Source organism: Ammospiza nelsoni, chromosome 10 (genome assembly GCF_027579445.1).
Source record: "Ammospiza nelsoni isolate bAmmNel1 chromosome 10, bAmmNel1.pri, whole genome shotgun sequence".
In the NCBI taxonomy this organism is placed as follows: domain Eukaryota; kingdom Metazoa; phylum Chordata; class Aves; order Passeriformes; family Passerellidae; genus Ammospiza; species Ammospiza nelsoni.
The window spans coordinates 3,775,913-3,793,057 of record NC_080642.1 but is presented as its reverse complement, the minus strand read 5'-3'; the positions used below and the strand labels follow the sequence as shown (position 1 = coordinate 3,793,057).

Here is a 17,145-nt window from a genome sequence, read left to right as displayed (position 1 = left end):
CAATTATCTGTCAATTGAGAAGGCTTGAAACTTAAAAAATTGGAAAAATTTGAGGGTTAATTGAACCTTGATGAATTCTTACGCACATACAAATTAAGTCTGCAAAATCCTTATACTGTTCTTCCTCCCTCCTGGACATTATGCCTTCTCAGGGAGTATTTCTTAGGGATCTTCCATTTATAGGGCAGCTTTGGCTAAAAGTTGTGTTTTCAGGCAGAGAAGCAGCAGCTGCATTGGCTGGGAGCTCTGGCCACCCCATGGACCCTCTGTTGGCTTCGTGGGTCCCCCTGCTCCATCTCCAGATGAGCACATCATGGGAAGCAGGAGTGGGTACAAACCTGAGGGATTTATTCAGGATTATTTCAACAGGGATGAATAAGAGAGTGATAAAAAAAACCCAAACAGGTCCTTTTTTGGTCATGTTGGCAGGATTTGGAGGGCTATGCTCAAGGTTTTTTACTCTCTGGTTAGTTAAGAAAGAAAAGAGCCTTCCAGGCTGCCCAGCACACAGGGAAACGCAGAACAAGGGCATTGCCAGCGGAATTTCCCAGATTCTCCAGAATTTTGGCATCCTTTCAAAACATGAGAAAGGTGAAACACTGGAAAACACAGCTTCTGAGTGGACAGGAGGCCAACAGCCCCATCAGTCAGCCTTGCCTTGCCTTGCCCTGGCTCTCGTAGGTGCTAAGACAAGCTGGCTGATGTGCTTTTCTCTCCAGACTTTTACCATAGCCAAACTTGTGCCAGACTCATCCAGCAGGGCCACCTCGAGTGTGAAAATGGCCCTGGCTGGATTTGAGGGCTTCCAGACTCTTCTGTAATGGAAGTAATGAGCACTGCAAAGCAAAACAGCAACAGCATCTAGCGCCACAGCACGGGCCTTGGCAGGGAGAGCTAGGGAAAGGTTTGGAGCAGGAAAGCATTGCAAGGACTGAGTTCACAGCAGAGGTGGGGACAAGCAGCACTGAATAGCTCAGCATCAGATTTGGGGTGTGCTGTGAGGGCTGTGGTTTGTTTGCATCAAGGCAAACATCTTGTCCTGCCACAAGGAAGGGTGTCTGCAGGATTTCCTCCCCAAGACAGGAGTAAGATCACCCAGACAGCCAGATACCAGCCACTGACACATTTTTACATCTTCCTGATTGATGAAGTAGGTAAATCTGCTGTGATTTCCCTTCTCCTAGTTTGCAGTAGCACCCAATACCCAAAAGGTTTCAGGCTCAAAACCCAGTGGCATGGCTTGGTGTCTGCCAGAAAACTGCTTCCCACCAGGTGGTCCCTGATGAAACACACATTAGCCAGCTGGTCTGGGAGTGTGGGTACCACCACAGCAGTGGCACCAATGCCCATCCTCACCTTTGGAATGTGATGGAGACCCTGGCACACTGGGGTACAGGGCAGAAGGGTTCATTCACACCAGGATGAGAACACAGGGCTGGGCTGTCAAGCTCAGATTGGGATATGAAGGAAAATTTTAGAGCCCACGTTTTAATGGGAGAGAAGAAGAAGTGGAGCCTTTTGCTCAGCACTTGGGCAGCTGTGTGCTGTCCCGGACCATAAGAGGGGGTGCAGCAGAGCTTGTGGAAGCACAGGGATGGCTTCACCCACACCAGGACCCCAGCACTGCCATGCATCCCCCTGTGTGGGCACCGAGCATCCCCATGGATTGTGCTGTGAGTGCTCAGCAGTGGGGAGAGCAGCCCAAGCCACGCTCTGCCTGTGCAGGGCTGGGGCTCTGTGTGTGCTCCCCGAGCTCAGCTCTGTCCCCACAGCCACAGCAGAGCTCCTTCAACTTTTTTATTGCCTGCACAGGCACCGCTGTAACTTTTTTGCAAGGATACAGGGTCATTTAATTTTTTCCCCCAAAGGCAGTAGGTACTTTTGGGAGGGGAGGGAGGCAGGGGGGAAATAAATGTGTGTTTTTCTGCACTCCCCTCATTTCACACTGGTAAATGTCCCAACCTGTGGGGGTCCCTGACTCAGCTGGAGGTTCCTGGCTTTGCTGCCAAAATGGGACCCCCTCACTGGTGGGGTGAGCCCCTGGAGCCCTGCAGAGCCCTGGGGAAGGGAAGGGGTGCAGAGCACAGCAGTGATCCCCCTGCATCCCACAGCCGGGCCGGGGGGAGGAAACCCACCCTCCAGCAGTGCCGGCAAAGCCAGCCTGACCCGAGCAAATGAAAATAATCAAAAGTAATTAGAAGCGTGCTGGACTGCTCCTCAGAGATCTGTGCGAGAGAATAAACATGCCGGAGCCCTCCGAGCCACTGCAAGGGCCCATGTCTGAGCTGTTAGGTGCCCTGACCTTGTCCACATAAAGACGTGATTTATGAAGTGCAGGGCACAGCAGCAGGGCTTCTGTCTTCTCCAGGAGAACCAAATTACTGAGGTGGAGATTAACATGCTTTCAGTTGGGCCCATTTCCAGACCAAGGGAAATTTCTTATTTACATTTTTTTTTTACCTTTAATTTTCTCCTTCTCTCCCTCACTTGAAAACTGCCTTTTGGCTGGGAAGGATGAGCCAGGCAGAGTGTGAGGGCAGGAGGGGCAGCAGGGGCAGGGCACTGATGTGGGGGGCACTGCCATGCCCACCCCTCTCCTTCATCAAGTGCTGGAAATTATCTTTCTCCTGATATCAGCAGCAATACTTGTATTTTCACCTGTTTTTATTTTTCCTTTCAAGTTGATATCCACAACACAGGGTGGGAGGAATTGACATGCAGAAATTGTGTTGCCTTTCGTTCTTGTTGCTGTTTCCCAGGTCTGTCCTGGAGCATTTGGATATGTTAGGAAAACGTTGTTTTCTGCGTATTTGTTTCGCTTTGCTTTTCCTCTCCCTCTCCACGTTAATGCACTCACCCAGTGTTTCAAACACTCATCACAGTGTTAGCCGGGATGCTCAGTGCTGTGTTTAGTCACCTTGAGATATATAACATTAAACCCCTCTCGAAAAGGTGGCTGTGAAACAGCTTGTCTACAAATGAAAGGATAATATTTAACATAATATGAACATTTACGGTATTTAAAAAATCACCAGCGACTTGTCTGATTTCCCCCCATTGTCCTCGGCAGCGTTTGGCCCCAGGAAGCCCATTAAACGTGGACAGTGCCGTTATTTCATCTGGCTGTGGCCGAGCTGCTTTGCTTTGCTTTAATGATGTGCTGGAATGCACGATGCCCATAGGGTCTCCATTAGAAGAACTTTTACTTCTGGGACGACCATGAAGTTAAAGGCTTAAAAGAGGCATCAGTTTACAGCCTGGTGGGAATTACTAGCAGACTGGAGCACTAACTCCTGACTGCTCCACTAATAGAGCGACTTGTTTTAAATAAACAATTGCCAACGGGACCCTGTGGAAATATCTGGGCCTCTTGAAGCACCCACCGAACCGTCTGAGGGGAGAGGGGAAAGGCGGCAAGAGACGTTTAAAAGGTTTTCGCTTGAAAGAAGAAATACATCGCGGCGCGTTGATGTGTGTAGATGTGTGTATCCATATCCAGGAATCGGGATGCTGGAGGTCCTGACCACATCCAGGAATGGGGATGCTGGAGGTCCCGACCGGCTGCGGGGTCAGCCTTGACCCCCCCGCGCCTCCCAACCGCGGCTCGGGGGTATAAGCCTTCTTCCCCCTTCTCCTCCTCCTCTGGGTTATAGCGCTGCATGAAGGAAAACTATTAAAAAAGGGGTTTTCCCCCCAAAAAAAGGGGAGCGGTGCCCCGCTGGCGGTGTCCCGGCGGCGAGCGCCACCCAGCGGCGGCGGGCGGCGCTGCGGGCGAGCCGCGGAGCGGGCCGGGCCGGGCCGGGCCCCGCCGGTACCGGGAGCCGCTTTTGTTTATCCAGCGGCGCTTCCTCCCTTTGTGCCGCGGCCCAGGGGGAGGGAAAGGGGGGGCTCCGGCTCCCCATCGCGGGCTCTGATCAGGCCGATGGGCTCGAGCAATCAGTTTCCCAGATTACTTGTATTTAATACACAATGCATCATAAAGCAAATCCCTCATCCTGACAGGGAGAAAATAGAACAGCTCATAGCGCGAGCCGGGCCAATTTATGGCTAAATTAAAAAAAAAAAAAAAAAAAAAAAAAAAAAAAAGGGAAAAAAGAGAGAGAGAGAGGGAGGAAAAATAAGAAGGGAAAAAAACACCCCAACAATGGGGAGCGGAGGGAGGGCAGGAACCCACGGCCCCGCACACCGGGAGGGCTCCGGTTCCCAGGCCCGGGCGCTCTGGGAATATCCCACCGGGTTTTTTGAGGTTAGTGACAAAGGATTTTTTTTTTTTTTTTCTTTTTTTCCTGTCCTACCTACCACCACTGCGTGCGGGTTTTGGTTGGTTTGGTTTTTTTTCCCCCGGTCTCTCTCCCCTCGGACAATAGCCATTATCTGAGCTAACAGGTCAATGTCACAGATAACGGGCCGCTGAGACGAATCCATCAGCATCTCCTGTCACTCGGCTTCTCGCCCTCCCCCTCGCTCTCCTTCCCCGGCTCCACTTGGCCCCCCAGGGAAGAAAAATTCACTTTTAGTCTGAAAAATATATCTGCACTTAAAAAAAAAAAAAAAGAAAAAAAAAAGTGGGTGGCACTTCTGTATGGTGCAATAAAAGATACAGCTCAGCCCTCTTATTTTTTCTTTTTCCCCTGCCCTCTTCCCAAAGCACATATGCGAGGATCTCTCCGTAGTGAGCGCGGGCTGTTCCAAACTTGGCGGACGTTTGCGGCTTTGCGGCTCGGTTGGATTTCGGGTCCATTTAAGCCGGGAGAGCCCCGAGCCGGACGGGAGGGAGCGGGCCCGGCCGGCAGGTAGAGCCCGGCCTCCCGCCGCTCCATTCATGGGATTCGTTACCAAAGAAATAAAAGGAGAAAAAAAATTTTTTTTTAAATCGCTTAGGAAGCGGCGGCAAGCGGGGCGATGCTTCCGCGGCACCAAACGGGGTCGTCGCGGAAATTGGCCGGGGGGAGGCAAAAAAAAAAAAAAAAGAAGAAGAAGTTGCATTTCATTAAATATCGTTATTAATAACCAGAGTGACGCGATGACGGGGACAATTCGGGTAACGCGCCGGGAGCAGCCGTCGGGGCGAGCGCGGCTCCCGCTCGCTGCAGCCCCCGCAGCGGGGCGGCCGCTCCGGGCTGCGGGCACCGGGGCGAGCAGCGAGCGGCGGCCAATAAATAGCGGCGAGCGGCGAGGCCCGAGGCGCCGCGCACCGGGCGGGGGATGCGGGCGGGGGGGCGCGGCGGGGGCCGCCCCCGCGGGCTGCCGGTGAGCCCCCGCCGCGGGGCCGCTGTTCCGCGACCTGGCGGTGACCCCCGGCCGCGGGGCCGCTGTCGCTTTAAGCGCGCCGGGAGCGCCGCCGCCGCCGCCGCCCCGGACGGGGGGGCCGGGGAGTGTTGGTGGTGGGGGGGGAAAGGCGGCCGGAGCGGCCGGGGCTGCCCCGCTTTAAAGAGACAGTGCCCGAAAGGGGAGCGGCGGGAGGGCACGGCCCGACGGGGTGGGCGGGGAGGGGGGGCGGAGAGGGCCGCGCCGGGCCGGGCGCTGCCCGGGGGTGCGGCGGGGAAGCAGCGCCGCGGGCAGGCTGCGGGCGTGGGGAGGGGGAGAGCCGCCCGCCCGTCCGTCCGTCCGTCCGCCCTCCCACGCGCACTCACTTTTCTCCCATCCCCGGCGGAGAAGTGAAAGAAGTTTGTTTTGTTGAGCGGTGCGCTGTGGGGTTTGTTGTTGTTGTTTTTCTTTTTCCCTTTTTTTTTTTTTTTTTTTTCCGCTTTTCCCCCTTCCTTTCCCTGAAGAGGCTTGTGTGGGTTTTAGGTGTTTTTTTTGTTTTTCCTTTTTTTTTCCCCTTCCTCCCCCTTCCCCGATAACTTTTTTCGCACACGCCGCCCCAAAGCCAGCCGATAAGACCAGGAGGGGCCGAAAGGGGACGGTGATGGCGAGGCGGCAGGAACCCGCCGAGCCCCGCCGCCGCTGAGCCCTCCGGGGCCGGCAGCCCCCGCCCGGGCCCCGCCGCCCCCCGCACATGGTGCAGCGCCCCGCCGCTCCCCGGACCCCGACGGCCGCGGCCTCCGCACGCCTTTAACGCCGAGATGTTGCTTCCAGCCGCCTGAAGGATATTTGTCCCTCTGCCCCTCCCTGCCCCCGCGGGCTCCCGGCGACACAAGGTAAGAGCGGCGAGCGCGGCGCTGCCACGGCCCCGCGGGACGCGGCCGCTTTGCCCCGTCGGTGCCGCCGCGCCGCCGGCCCGGGGCAGAGCCCAGACCCCGGGGAGTGCGGGCTGAGCCCTCCTTCCCTCCTTGGGGCTTTCTCCGAACGGGAAAATTACACGTCCCGTTCCCGAGAGCAGCCGGCGGTGCGGGCGGCGGGGCAGCGTGCGCGCCCGTGGGGACCGAGCTCGCCCGGCGCGGCCGCGGGGCTCTGCGGGGCTCTGCGCGGCTCTGCGGGACTGGGGGCTCGGTTTCCCACCTTCTCTTTCGGAGGAGAGGGCAGAGCCCGGCTCGGCGGGGCGATGCTCGGTGCCCCGCGGGCTGCGCGCACCCTCCGCGCCCCCATGCGCGGCGCGGCCCGACCGCGGCCCCGGGGCTGAGCGGGGCTGAGCGGGGCCGGTCCCGCGGGGACAGCGCGGGGCTCGGCCCGGGACACCGAGGGGCCGGGCTGGGACATCCGAGGGCTCCCGGCAGCGGCAGCGGCGGCTCCGGCCGCGGCTCTGGGCGCTCCCCGGCGGGGCGCAGCCTCCCGAGCCCTCCGCTCTCGTTTGGGCCGTTTCGGGTTGTTTCCTTGATTTTGCTGTGAAAATGGGGCGGCTGCTGCCGGGGGCGAGGAGAAGTTGTTACAGTTTAGCAGTGAGCTCCCCGGGAAGCTGTGGGAAGTTTGCGATAGGCCGATGGTGAAGCTTGCAAATAATGATATTCAGTCCGCCGTAATGATTAGTAATTTGTCATAATATTAGAATAGAGCATCGTCTTTAGCTTGTCCACGAGCCGTCTCATTATATTTGTTTATTGTCTGCATAATTGGAACCATTTATTCGTGTGTATTGAATACTGCCATGGTTTGCATGAGTATTTACATTGTTTTTCATTTATTCTCTTTATTTTGACATAAGGATTCTGTTATTTGCTTCGATTAAGGGGAGGGATTTAAGTGTTGCACAGGACTGTTTGGGAAGTGTAATGGTAAAACAAGATAAATAAGTCTGCCTACCAGATAAAGTTTGGTTCAGAGCAACAAATATAAAAATTCTAAATGAGTGCTGCAATCAAAGTAAATCCTAAAACAGAAACAGAAACCTTAAATGAAGCCAACACCATCTATTTTAATAATTTTTGTTATATTCTTGTCAGAGTCTTATTTAATTAAAATAATAATTTCAGGCACAGTTATTGATGAATGCATAGAAAATCAGGTGCCTCAAATTAACATAGTGTTTCATTGCAATAATTAGACAGCATTTCGATTACTTGTAAATAATTGTCAAGACGTTTTTCAGAACATTTGTTGTCTTTTTATTATTATGTATGTATTCTGACAGTTCCCAAAAAAAATCTCAGCAGGGAAACATATTTCTGAATAAACACACCATTATTATTATTATTATTATTATTATTATTATTATTATTATTATTATTATTATTATTATTATTATTATTATTATTATTATTTGTTGCTTGTTTATCTGGAAGCCTGTGATTTGTCTTTTGATTAGAATACTCAGCCAGCAACAGAAGGATTTACTCTTTCATATTCTTCTTTTTAGATCTTGGATGAATTTTGCAATGTGAAGTTCTGCATAGATGCCAGTCAACCAGATGTAGGAAACTGGCTCAAATATATCAAGTTTGCTGGATGCTACAATCAGCACAACCTTGTTGCATGTCAAATAAGTGATCAGGTACGTGGTGTTCACTTTCTGGACTTACTTTTTAAAGGAACTTTCACATGTCAATGGAAAAAAAAATAACAGCATTTCACAACAGCTTTTGGCCTGTTTGCTGTTATGGCAAATGATAAGGTACAGATGGAAATGCAGAATGGAATAATTTTGATTAGGGGCGGTAGAAAATACGAATTTTCAGTTTTATGTATTGTTGTTCAATTCATGAAGGAGTTTTTTTGGTCTTACGTCTGATAAAATCCAGGGCTGCTTTCTAAGGGATACGAAGGCATTATGTGCTGATTTTGAATTGGGAGCATTTTCTGGCTCCTGTTGCAGTCCACTTGGATTGCTGTGTTAAATCGTGGAGTTGGTTGGATGCTGTAGCATGAATTTAATGGAAAGAGGGGAAGACACAAAAGTGATAGTGTTACCAGTATACTTGCATGTGTGGGGCTTTGGATTTGAATGCACACATGCATGGATATTATTGTGCCTTCCCATACACTTTGCTGGAACTCGTAGTACTTATGTGCTGAATCAGGGTCGTCGGTGGTTTTCTTTTTCTTTTCATTTATTGCACTTAAATCCACTCTTTGTTGGGCTGAAACATTATTTATCCTTGTGTGTTGGAAAAAAGGCTGGGATAGGCAGAGGAAGAATGCAGTAAAGCATTTTGTTTTCAATTATGCTGATGAGTTATTAGGTGTTTCCTAAATCAGGGTTTGCTTTTGTCTGCGGATAACACAGGCCATTATGAAATATTTTAATGGGCAAAGTTAGGCTGAGGAAGCTTTTCTTCTTTAAAGTAAAATACCTAAAACAGCAAAGCAACAGATGATTGTGAATTCTTGTTTCCAATTTAAACTTCGCTACCTGCAACATAGAATTCGATTCATTTAATCAGTGTTTCATTTTTCACCACTTAATTAACTGCATCAGGTGAATGTTAAAGATTATCTTTAGCTGATTTAATTGCCTTGACAGTATTGAAAGAAGAATCACAACCAGACACAAAGCTTCAATTAGAAATCATTCTTTCTAATCAAATTCCATATGTATAGGAAATGAATGTGAGGGAGCCTGCTATTTCCAGCCCAGTGCTACGTATTTCACTCATGTGAGATAGCTGATTAAAACTGGGTTAAATAACTTTCTCAGAAACTATGAGAGAAGATCTTTTTCATTTCCAACTTTTACAGTTCAGCCCTGAGCCCATGTAGCATGGAACGAGCCAGCGGAGCGAGAGATAATTTCTTTTCTTTTCTATGCAGCAGCTGGTTTAACTAAAGAAACCATAAAGGTTATTAGTAAAAGCAAGTTACGTTTTCCAAGCTGAAATATGCTTTGTGCTGAAAAACGATAAATTCTGTCCGTGCAGAGCGTTTATGGAACAGTGATAGGAAAAGGAAACTATGTAGATTAATTGAAACAGTGAATTCAAGTATTTTACATTGAGCAGGAGCTGGTGTAGGTAGGAAAGATGAGAAGAAATCACATGCATTGGTCAAGCAACTCACTGTCTTTGGGTCGGTGCTGGGGATCTGCAGCAGAAAGTGCAGGCGAGGCTGAGCCATCAGCATCTCCCTCTGAGCGCACTCCCGCGCTTTGACGTTTTTGGAAGCAAAGTTATGGCGCTTTTAACTTTCTCTTTTTTTTAGTGTTTACATTTCTGACATTTGGTAATGGTGGCTGTACTGCTGCCAATAATTCCCTTCATTCACTGGAGACTTGTTATTTATTTTGCACAGTATCGTGCTGTTCATAATTCCATATTTTTATAGCGTTTTGTTGCTGAGATTTGCAAATTAAGATTTGGTTGTCTTTCAAGTAGCTTGTTGTGATCTGGGTGCTGTCAGCAGGAGATTGTTGTTCATTTGGCCCTCTGGAAATGCTGCACACTTACCCACAAAATCGTCCGCGTACTCCAACGTTTTATGACCAGAGCCTAAAAAGTTAATGCTAAAAATGTGCTCTCGAATCTTAAAGCAAGAAACTCTTTCTAACAGCTCCTCCTTCTGCTTTCTTCTGGCACAAGCTCACCAGAGGTAATATAAAATATAATGGGAAGGCAAACTGGGAAATGGAGGTTACATGGCCAAACGTGTGCGTGTGCAAGGAGTGACAAATGCAAGTCAGAGCTGAGTGTGCACATAGACTGTGTGGGGCTGCCTGGGGTCACTCAGCCTTGGTAGCTCCTGGAAAAAAAAAAGGGGGGGAAAAAAAGAAAAAGAAGGGAATAAAAAGGGGAAATAAAAATAAGGTGAAGATGGGTATGTGTGTCAGTGGCTGTGGCTAGGGCTGGAGGGCAGAGACGATGCAGCCCAGCTGGTACAGGAGCCCCCAGCTCAGCTGCAGCCACAGCCAGGGCTGGGTGCAGGCAAGGGGGCACCCCAGTTCTTCCTGCCTCCCCCAGGGACACCAAGCAGCCCTGGTTGCACAGGGAGCATCCCCCAGTCCGCGCTCGCTCCCGAGCCACTGACACTCGATCAGCAGTAATTGTTCACCTCTAATTGCTTCAACTCATCTGTAAAATTCACAAGCAAACATTGGGCTGTACCTGAGAAGGTGAAAGATCCTTCCAGTGCTCCCGGCCTCATGCTGCCCACAAGTTTATGTTACTAAATTCAAGCTTGACTGATAGGTATGGCTCCCAGACTGCTCGAGGCAGGATTGAGATGAACTCAGGGCGGTGTGTAATCTGGTCTCTCTGCTGTGTTCTACCTGCTGTATTTAACGAAAAGAGGGAAAGAAAAACATTTTTTTGTCATTTTCTCTCTTAGGGTTTTTTCAGAGACATACCACCCCACCCCCTGACTCACGGCTGGGGTTAGGTTTCATCACTTAGGATCAACTTTACAAAAGGCCTGGGCTCTTTCTTATGACTGTATAAATGAGATTTGCTGAGATGAACAGCTCGATAATGGTGGGATGCAGTCAAAACATGCACGCTGGATGCAACTCATGTTTCATTTGATTGCAGCTGGAGTAGGGCTTAAAAGCTGCATTTTTGTACTTATTTTTTTTTAAATCTCGAATGAGGTCGATCTAGGATTTCTTTTTGCTGTCTTACTATTATCTCCTGTCACACCCAATCTAACCTGAACATATGTAATTTTAGGTGTACATCAATAATGAAATTCCACAAACTGGGCACTCAGTTTTTTTCTTTTCCCCAAAGAGACTACAGTGTGTGCAGAGCTGCAGAGAGCATTGTCACTGTTCTTGCCCTGGAATGTGCTTTTTCAGCTCAGAGGCAGTTTAGGATTCTAGAGCAGTTTCTGCTAACTTGGACGACTCCTCTCTTTTGTCGTTAAATATCTATTAGTTCAACTTTTTAATGACTTCAGAATGATTGGCTCTGTTAGGCTTTCTGGCAGTGCTGCCAGCCCAGCAAAAGCATTATTTTTAAAGATATATGTTAATGGAAGTGCAGTTGCAAATCAAGCAGTGCCATGGCAGTGTCTGTCACACATTCCAGGCTGAGATCACGGTCACCTTCAAACTACAAATTTTTTTTTTTACTTTTTTATTTTTAGAAAGAATGTTGGTAGCTGTTGAAGTTAAAACCCCAGAATATTGTTTTTATCTTGCTTATTGCTTGCAGAGTTCTGACAGTGATGCAGATACATAGTGCTGTGAAACTGACCTGGACTTCCAGATCCCTTTTCCCCCAACAAAGCAGCTCCTGAAGAGTCCCCTTGGTTTATCCACAGAAAACTCAGAGTGACTCAAGATCACTTTACTGAGGTTTCAGATTGCTGTGCGTGCCGCAATAGGTTTTTAGTGGGTTTCTGTGTGCGTGTTTTGTTTCCTTGCCTTATACTCAAGTACGTGCCACTGCAAAGGGAGCAAAACCAGTAGTATCACACTCTTAACAACGTGCCCGATGTCAGTAATATAAACTTACAGGAGTGAACCTACTGCTGTAGGTTCCAGCAGCTCTGATCCCACCTTACACGTTTTACAAACTTTTTTAATCTGCAGGCACAGCTTCATGTTTCAGGTTTTACGGCCGCGGCCCCCTGTCCGTGGCGGGCAGGGGCTCCTGCACAGCCACCTGCAAAAGTTGTGTATTTAAGGAATAGTTCTGAGGCTTTGTTGTCAAAGAGTGAAATTAAGGTTTTGGCTGTTGTGGGTCAGGAGGGCACGCACACACTGAGCTCACACAGGGCTCTGTTCTGCCATCATTCTTCCTGTGAGTTGCTGGTTATTAAGCAAATAAAGCTTAATCCAACTCCCACTAAAAATCTGTCTCCAGTGGAGCAGGGATGTTTTAGCTTGGAGCTGGTGGGATGAAGAGCTGCTCAGTGGTGATTTTCCACTTGCTGCAGTTAGAGCTGAGGCTGTGGGTGAAATTCCTGCCTGGGCTTTATGACTGCCTGTGTTATCTGGAATTTGATGTACTGGTGGTGTTACTGCCCTCAGCATTGGACTGTCCTGATGTGACCTAAAGTAAACTGTTTATAAACCAAACCTAGAAACTTCTTGTTGCCATATCTGCAAAGTGATGAGGTTTTTCTTGCTGATTCATGTTTCATAAAAGTGATAAGGGATTTTTCTGTGATGAGGGCTATCAAATCCTACTCATCTGCTCGTTAAAATGTAGAGAATTACGGGCAACCACAGAGCCAGGACAAGACTGCACCTTGCTTGATATTGGTGTGGTTCATAATGCAGGTTCATGGGTGTTAGAGGGCAACAGATTGGTTAGATCAGCTGAGGAGAACAGCTGGGTGACAGAAGTTGGGATCTGGTGTCAGTGGATAGTGATCCCTAAGGAATAGGTTCTGCAGGACCAGAGCAGCTTGGAGGAGCCAAGGCTTTCACAGAAGCTAAAATTCAGTGACAGTGGAAGAAGACCTGAGTGGTACTGGGGAGGGAGGTGGCCTGCAGCCCCCCAAGATGCCAAAAAGGGTGCCCTGCAGAGAGGTATCCTGCAGTTCCCTTCTTGCTTTGGGGAGCAGGAAGGTGGAAGAATGGGGATTCCTGGAGCATCCTTCCTCCAGTCCTTCCTACACAGAGATTTTGGGGCATTTTGGAAATGAAGAAGGAAAGGATTCACAGCCCTGGTGCTGAGGCACTGTGGTGCTCCCCTGCCCTGTCTGCAGGGGGAAGGAGAGGGTCTGGCAGGGTCCTTTCTCCCCACTGGGCTCCCACTTGTGCCCCCACAGCCCCTTGCATGCAGAGACTTGCTGACTTTTGCCTCTGGGTTTTTGCTCAAGTTTTCTTTGGGTCCAGTACAGCTCTCAGGCAGGACTCCTCTACCTTGGCCCTTGAAAAAACTCCAGTTTCTTTCAATTTATCATTTGCCTGAGTTTTGCAAAAAGAACCTGGCTCGGGTTTCATCACACAGCTCTCCAGCTGCACGAGTTGTTCATCATGGGAGCTAAAATTGAAGCTGTTCTGTTTGGACCTTTTTCTTTCTTGTTTTTTCCCTTCAAACTCCTAATTACAGCTTGTTGTGAAGCTGTGTGTCTGTTCACCCTTCTCATTTATCTGGTGGGTGTAATTCCTGATTTTGATGGAGCTCCTTGGAAGTGATGCTCATTGGTAGTTTTGGACATTTAATTTGTTTTACTTTTCAAGCAAATTCCCCTCTTGCTCTGAAGCCCTGTGGAGGTGGATGCCAGTTGGCAGTATTCACTCTGCCTCTTGGGGCACATTCCCCAAAGGAGCTGGGAGATGGGGCTGCCTTGCTTGGGGTGGCTGAACCCGTGAACTGTGGTCAGTGAGTGCTGGTGGGGCTCACCAGGGAGCAATCCACTTTTGGGGTCTTCTGTTCCATCCCACCATGCCAAGCTGGGTCCTCCTGTGTGCAGGACAGGATCCCTGGGTGCCTCCCCTGTGGTGGGAGCTGTGAGTTCAGCACATAAAGGACAAAACTGCATCCACTTGGAGCAGCATCTCTAGCCTGCCCTAAAATCTGAATTTCCCAGGCAGCTCTGAACCATGTGCAATGTTCCCCAAAGGTGTAGGCAGGAGTAAAGGGTTTATTTGGATGCACCAGAGCACAGCTCCTCTTTGGGGCACCACAAACGCGTGCATGGCACTTCCTGCCTTCTCTCACACCCAGTGACTGATTTGCTGCTTTTCCCCCCAAAACCTTGCCTTCAATGAACCCCTTGTGGTTCTGGGGGATGCTGGTGGGAGCAGAGGGGGTCCAGGCAGGGCTGGCAGGGGCAGGGGATGGCTGGGGTGCTTCAGAGCACAGGGGCTCCGTGGCTGAGCGCGGCCCCAGCCGAGCTCGCGGGGAGCGCGCTGCGCTATTATTTCAATTATTACAACTTCCTGAATAGGTCGAAGGTCGTTCATAATTCACGCTTCTGTCATCTTTACACATGCCAAATGCAGTCTATTAAGCATAAATAAAATTTCAAGTGCCTGACCAGGAAAAGTAAACTGGGATTCATAACAATGAGGCCTTATTCATCCATTTAAAAGTGAATTGTGTGTGTTCCTTTTTTTTTTTTTTTTTTTCTTTTTTCCCCCTCCCCTTTCCCTTTATGGCTTTGCAGTTTGGGAGCTTTTATTTCTGCTCGGTAGCACAGATCTCTGACCTGCAGCGTGGGTGTGGGCAGGCACAGAGCACTGATGAGCCAGGCCTCCCCCAGCCTCTCCCCACCTCAGACCCCCTGAACTTTGAAAGTGTTTCCAGACTTGAATCCGATTTTGCTCTTCCTACATAAACTGTAGTCACACACCGTTGATCCTAGGGCATGTGAAATGAGCATCTGGACTTTGCTTTTTTTATTTTTTTTCTCCCCTCCTCTGGTTGTTCCTCTCCTGTGCAGAAGCTCTTCCTATACTTGTTCTCAAGCAGACCCCAGTGCAGGTTAACCCAAAAAAATTGGTTAATGCAGCAGCATCAGTCAGCTGGAGAAATGATAGCCAGAAAATTGAAACCTTTCATTAATTACAGTAGAGTCAGGGCTGTGTGCCAGAAATCTTCAAGCTTTGCAATTGAAAAATCCACTTATTTTATGATGGCATTTCCTAGTACAAAAATACTGCCCTTGGTAGAGGTGCTGTTCTTGCAAGACCCAGGCAGCCCAAGGGGTACCTGTGGAGCTGGGGGGATTTTGTGAGGTTCCCCATCTGGGGGCTGCAGGATTTCCCCCTTCTCTGCCTGCCCTTGGTCATCTGCTGCTGCCTCGAAATTCAGGCAATGTGGTTCATTTCAACAGTTGGCTTCTCACTTTTTCCCAGACAGGGCAATTCCAGGAGTTTTTAGGTCGGAAGAGTGAGGAAAAAAAAAAAAGCTATTAATGTGAAGCAATAAGGACAGCCTTTAAAATCAGAATAAATTTACCTGCATGGCCATTTTGGTTTAAACTTCAAAATGTTTTATTTTAGATTCGCACTGCAATGTAAATTTATGTAAAAAGGGTTTAGTGCAGGTGAATTTTTTCTGTATATACAGAAATTTTAAAAATTATTTTTAATAATAATTAAAGTTAGTACTGTAATGATATGAAAATGCCAGAGCTGCAAATCTGTCACTCAGCCTTTGTTTTGGAGAATGTCAGGTCTGAGATGCAAAACAAAGAAACATTACTCAACTTAAAATTGAGTTTTTTGAAACGCTCATCTTATTTCTCTGCTGAGGGACAGAGAGGCTGGCCAGGCAGTTCCTGTTAGGTAGCTGGGTCATTTTGGGGTTTTTAAACACCAGTGTAGACAAGACAGCTGTCTGCAGAGCCTGCTGCTGCTTGGGGCTGTGTCCCACAGCTGCAGGGAAGATGCTGCATCGCCCTGGGCTGCCCCAAGAACAGCAATGCTCCCCAGCTTTCATGGTGTTTCTTCATCCAGAGCCTGTGAACAAGACCCTCTTTATGCCCCAGTCCACGTGTCCTCCCTCTGTGGGGAGAGGTGAAAAGGTCTGTGCAGACACCTTTGGTGGGACGGGGAAAATACCGGAGAAAGCTCCACTGTGGTTTTTGTTCGCTCCTTGGTGGGGGTACAAAACCAGCCCAGGAAGAACAGCGGTGTTTACCTGACTGGGAAACAGAACCTGGGAGAAGAAGCAAGTCCTGGGCAGAGCAGAGGCTTTGGCACAGTCCCTCTGGGATGGTGGGAGTCCTGCTGTGTCCTGGCTGTGTGCTGCTCCTTCTGTGTCCTGCCAATGGAGGTCTCCAGAAATCTCTTCAGTCAATGAGCACATGTTATTCCACACATCATTTTCACCCCAGACCAGCCAGCAACTGGGCCTATCTTCCACAGATCAGACTGCAGCTTTCCTGTCAGATATGCAGAGGCCATTACACTTCTGGAATTAAAAATCCACTTTTCAACACGTTCATAGTAACAAATGGAAAATCAAGCATTGCTTGCAGCAGATATTCACTGGATGTGGCATTGTCACTGGGTTTATTTGCAGGAGGTAAAAGCTGGCTACATTTAAATGTGTTTTGGCCTTTGATGGGATGAGTTGTGTTGCCTCAGTGGAGCCCCAGTGTGCTGAAGCTCTGTATCCTTTATCACCGACAGCAGCATTGGATGCTCAGGGGGTTGTGGTACCAGATACCTGCCTGGCTGCATGAAGGGATGCTCACAGGACACTGCCAGGCTCTCTGGGCCTCCAAAACACCCTGTGGAGTTTGAAATCCCCTCAACCAGAGATACAAATGGGAAGCCCAAGCAGCGCAGGCTGGTGGTTTGATGAGGGAGGGTGGTGTGGATGAGAAGGGAGGGTGGATCACAGTCCATAAACTCCTTTTCATGGTTTTTATGGGGAAAATTGGCCACAAGCAGGGGGTTGTGGCACTGCTACCTCGTGCCTGATGTGTTTTGCCAGCACTTCTGTCGCCTGGTGAGGGGTGAGCCCCGGGCTGTGGGATGAGCAGCCTCCACTGCCACTCCCTGCACTGTTGTCCGGAGCGGCTTTTGGGACAAACTGCAGGGAAAAAAAACCCCAAATCTGAGGAAATGCATCCGAATTCGATATTTTTAAGTGTTTATCCCGTTTAGTGGGCACGGCTCGTGCAGGCAGAAAGGATTAGGCTGTACGGCCACCTCCTGGAGGACACGGGTATGTGCTGGCTGCCGATGATGCTCCGGTGTGCCTGGGCAGGGACAGCATCACCCTGGGTGACAATCCTGTGTGACCTGGCAGGGGAGGTACCCACAGACCTCCAGACACCTGTCCCTACCTGTGACAAACTCACCTGTGTGACTTTGATCCCTGGAGGTGATTTGCTGCCTCTCTCCCCATGCACTGCAATGAGAGTTAAAAGTTTCGGAGCAGACCTTTTAAAAATACTGAGAAAAAGCAAAGGAATAATTTTTTAGCCTTT

At 49.4% G+C, this 17,145-nt stretch overlaps 1 protein-coding gene across 7 annotated transcripts in view; it reads left to right on the top strand.

Moving 5' to 3' along the window:
- Nucleotides 1-17,145, top strand: part of MECOM (MDS1 and EVI1 complex locus) — a 325,715-nt gene that overhangs the window by 271,959 nt on the left and 36,611 nt on the right. For 5 of the 7 annotated variants that reach the window (XM_059479099.1, XM_059479093.1, XM_059479098.1 and 2 more), the window contains one exon: nt 7,733-7,867. In XM_059479099.1, the coding sequence (XP_059335082.1) occupies nt 7,733-7,867 (135 nt within the window). Of the gene's footprint in view, nt 1-5,726; nt 6,141-7,732; nt 7,868-17,145 lie in introns of those variants that run through there. The other 2 variants (XM_059479097.1, XM_059479094.1) reach the window with 2 other exon arrangements.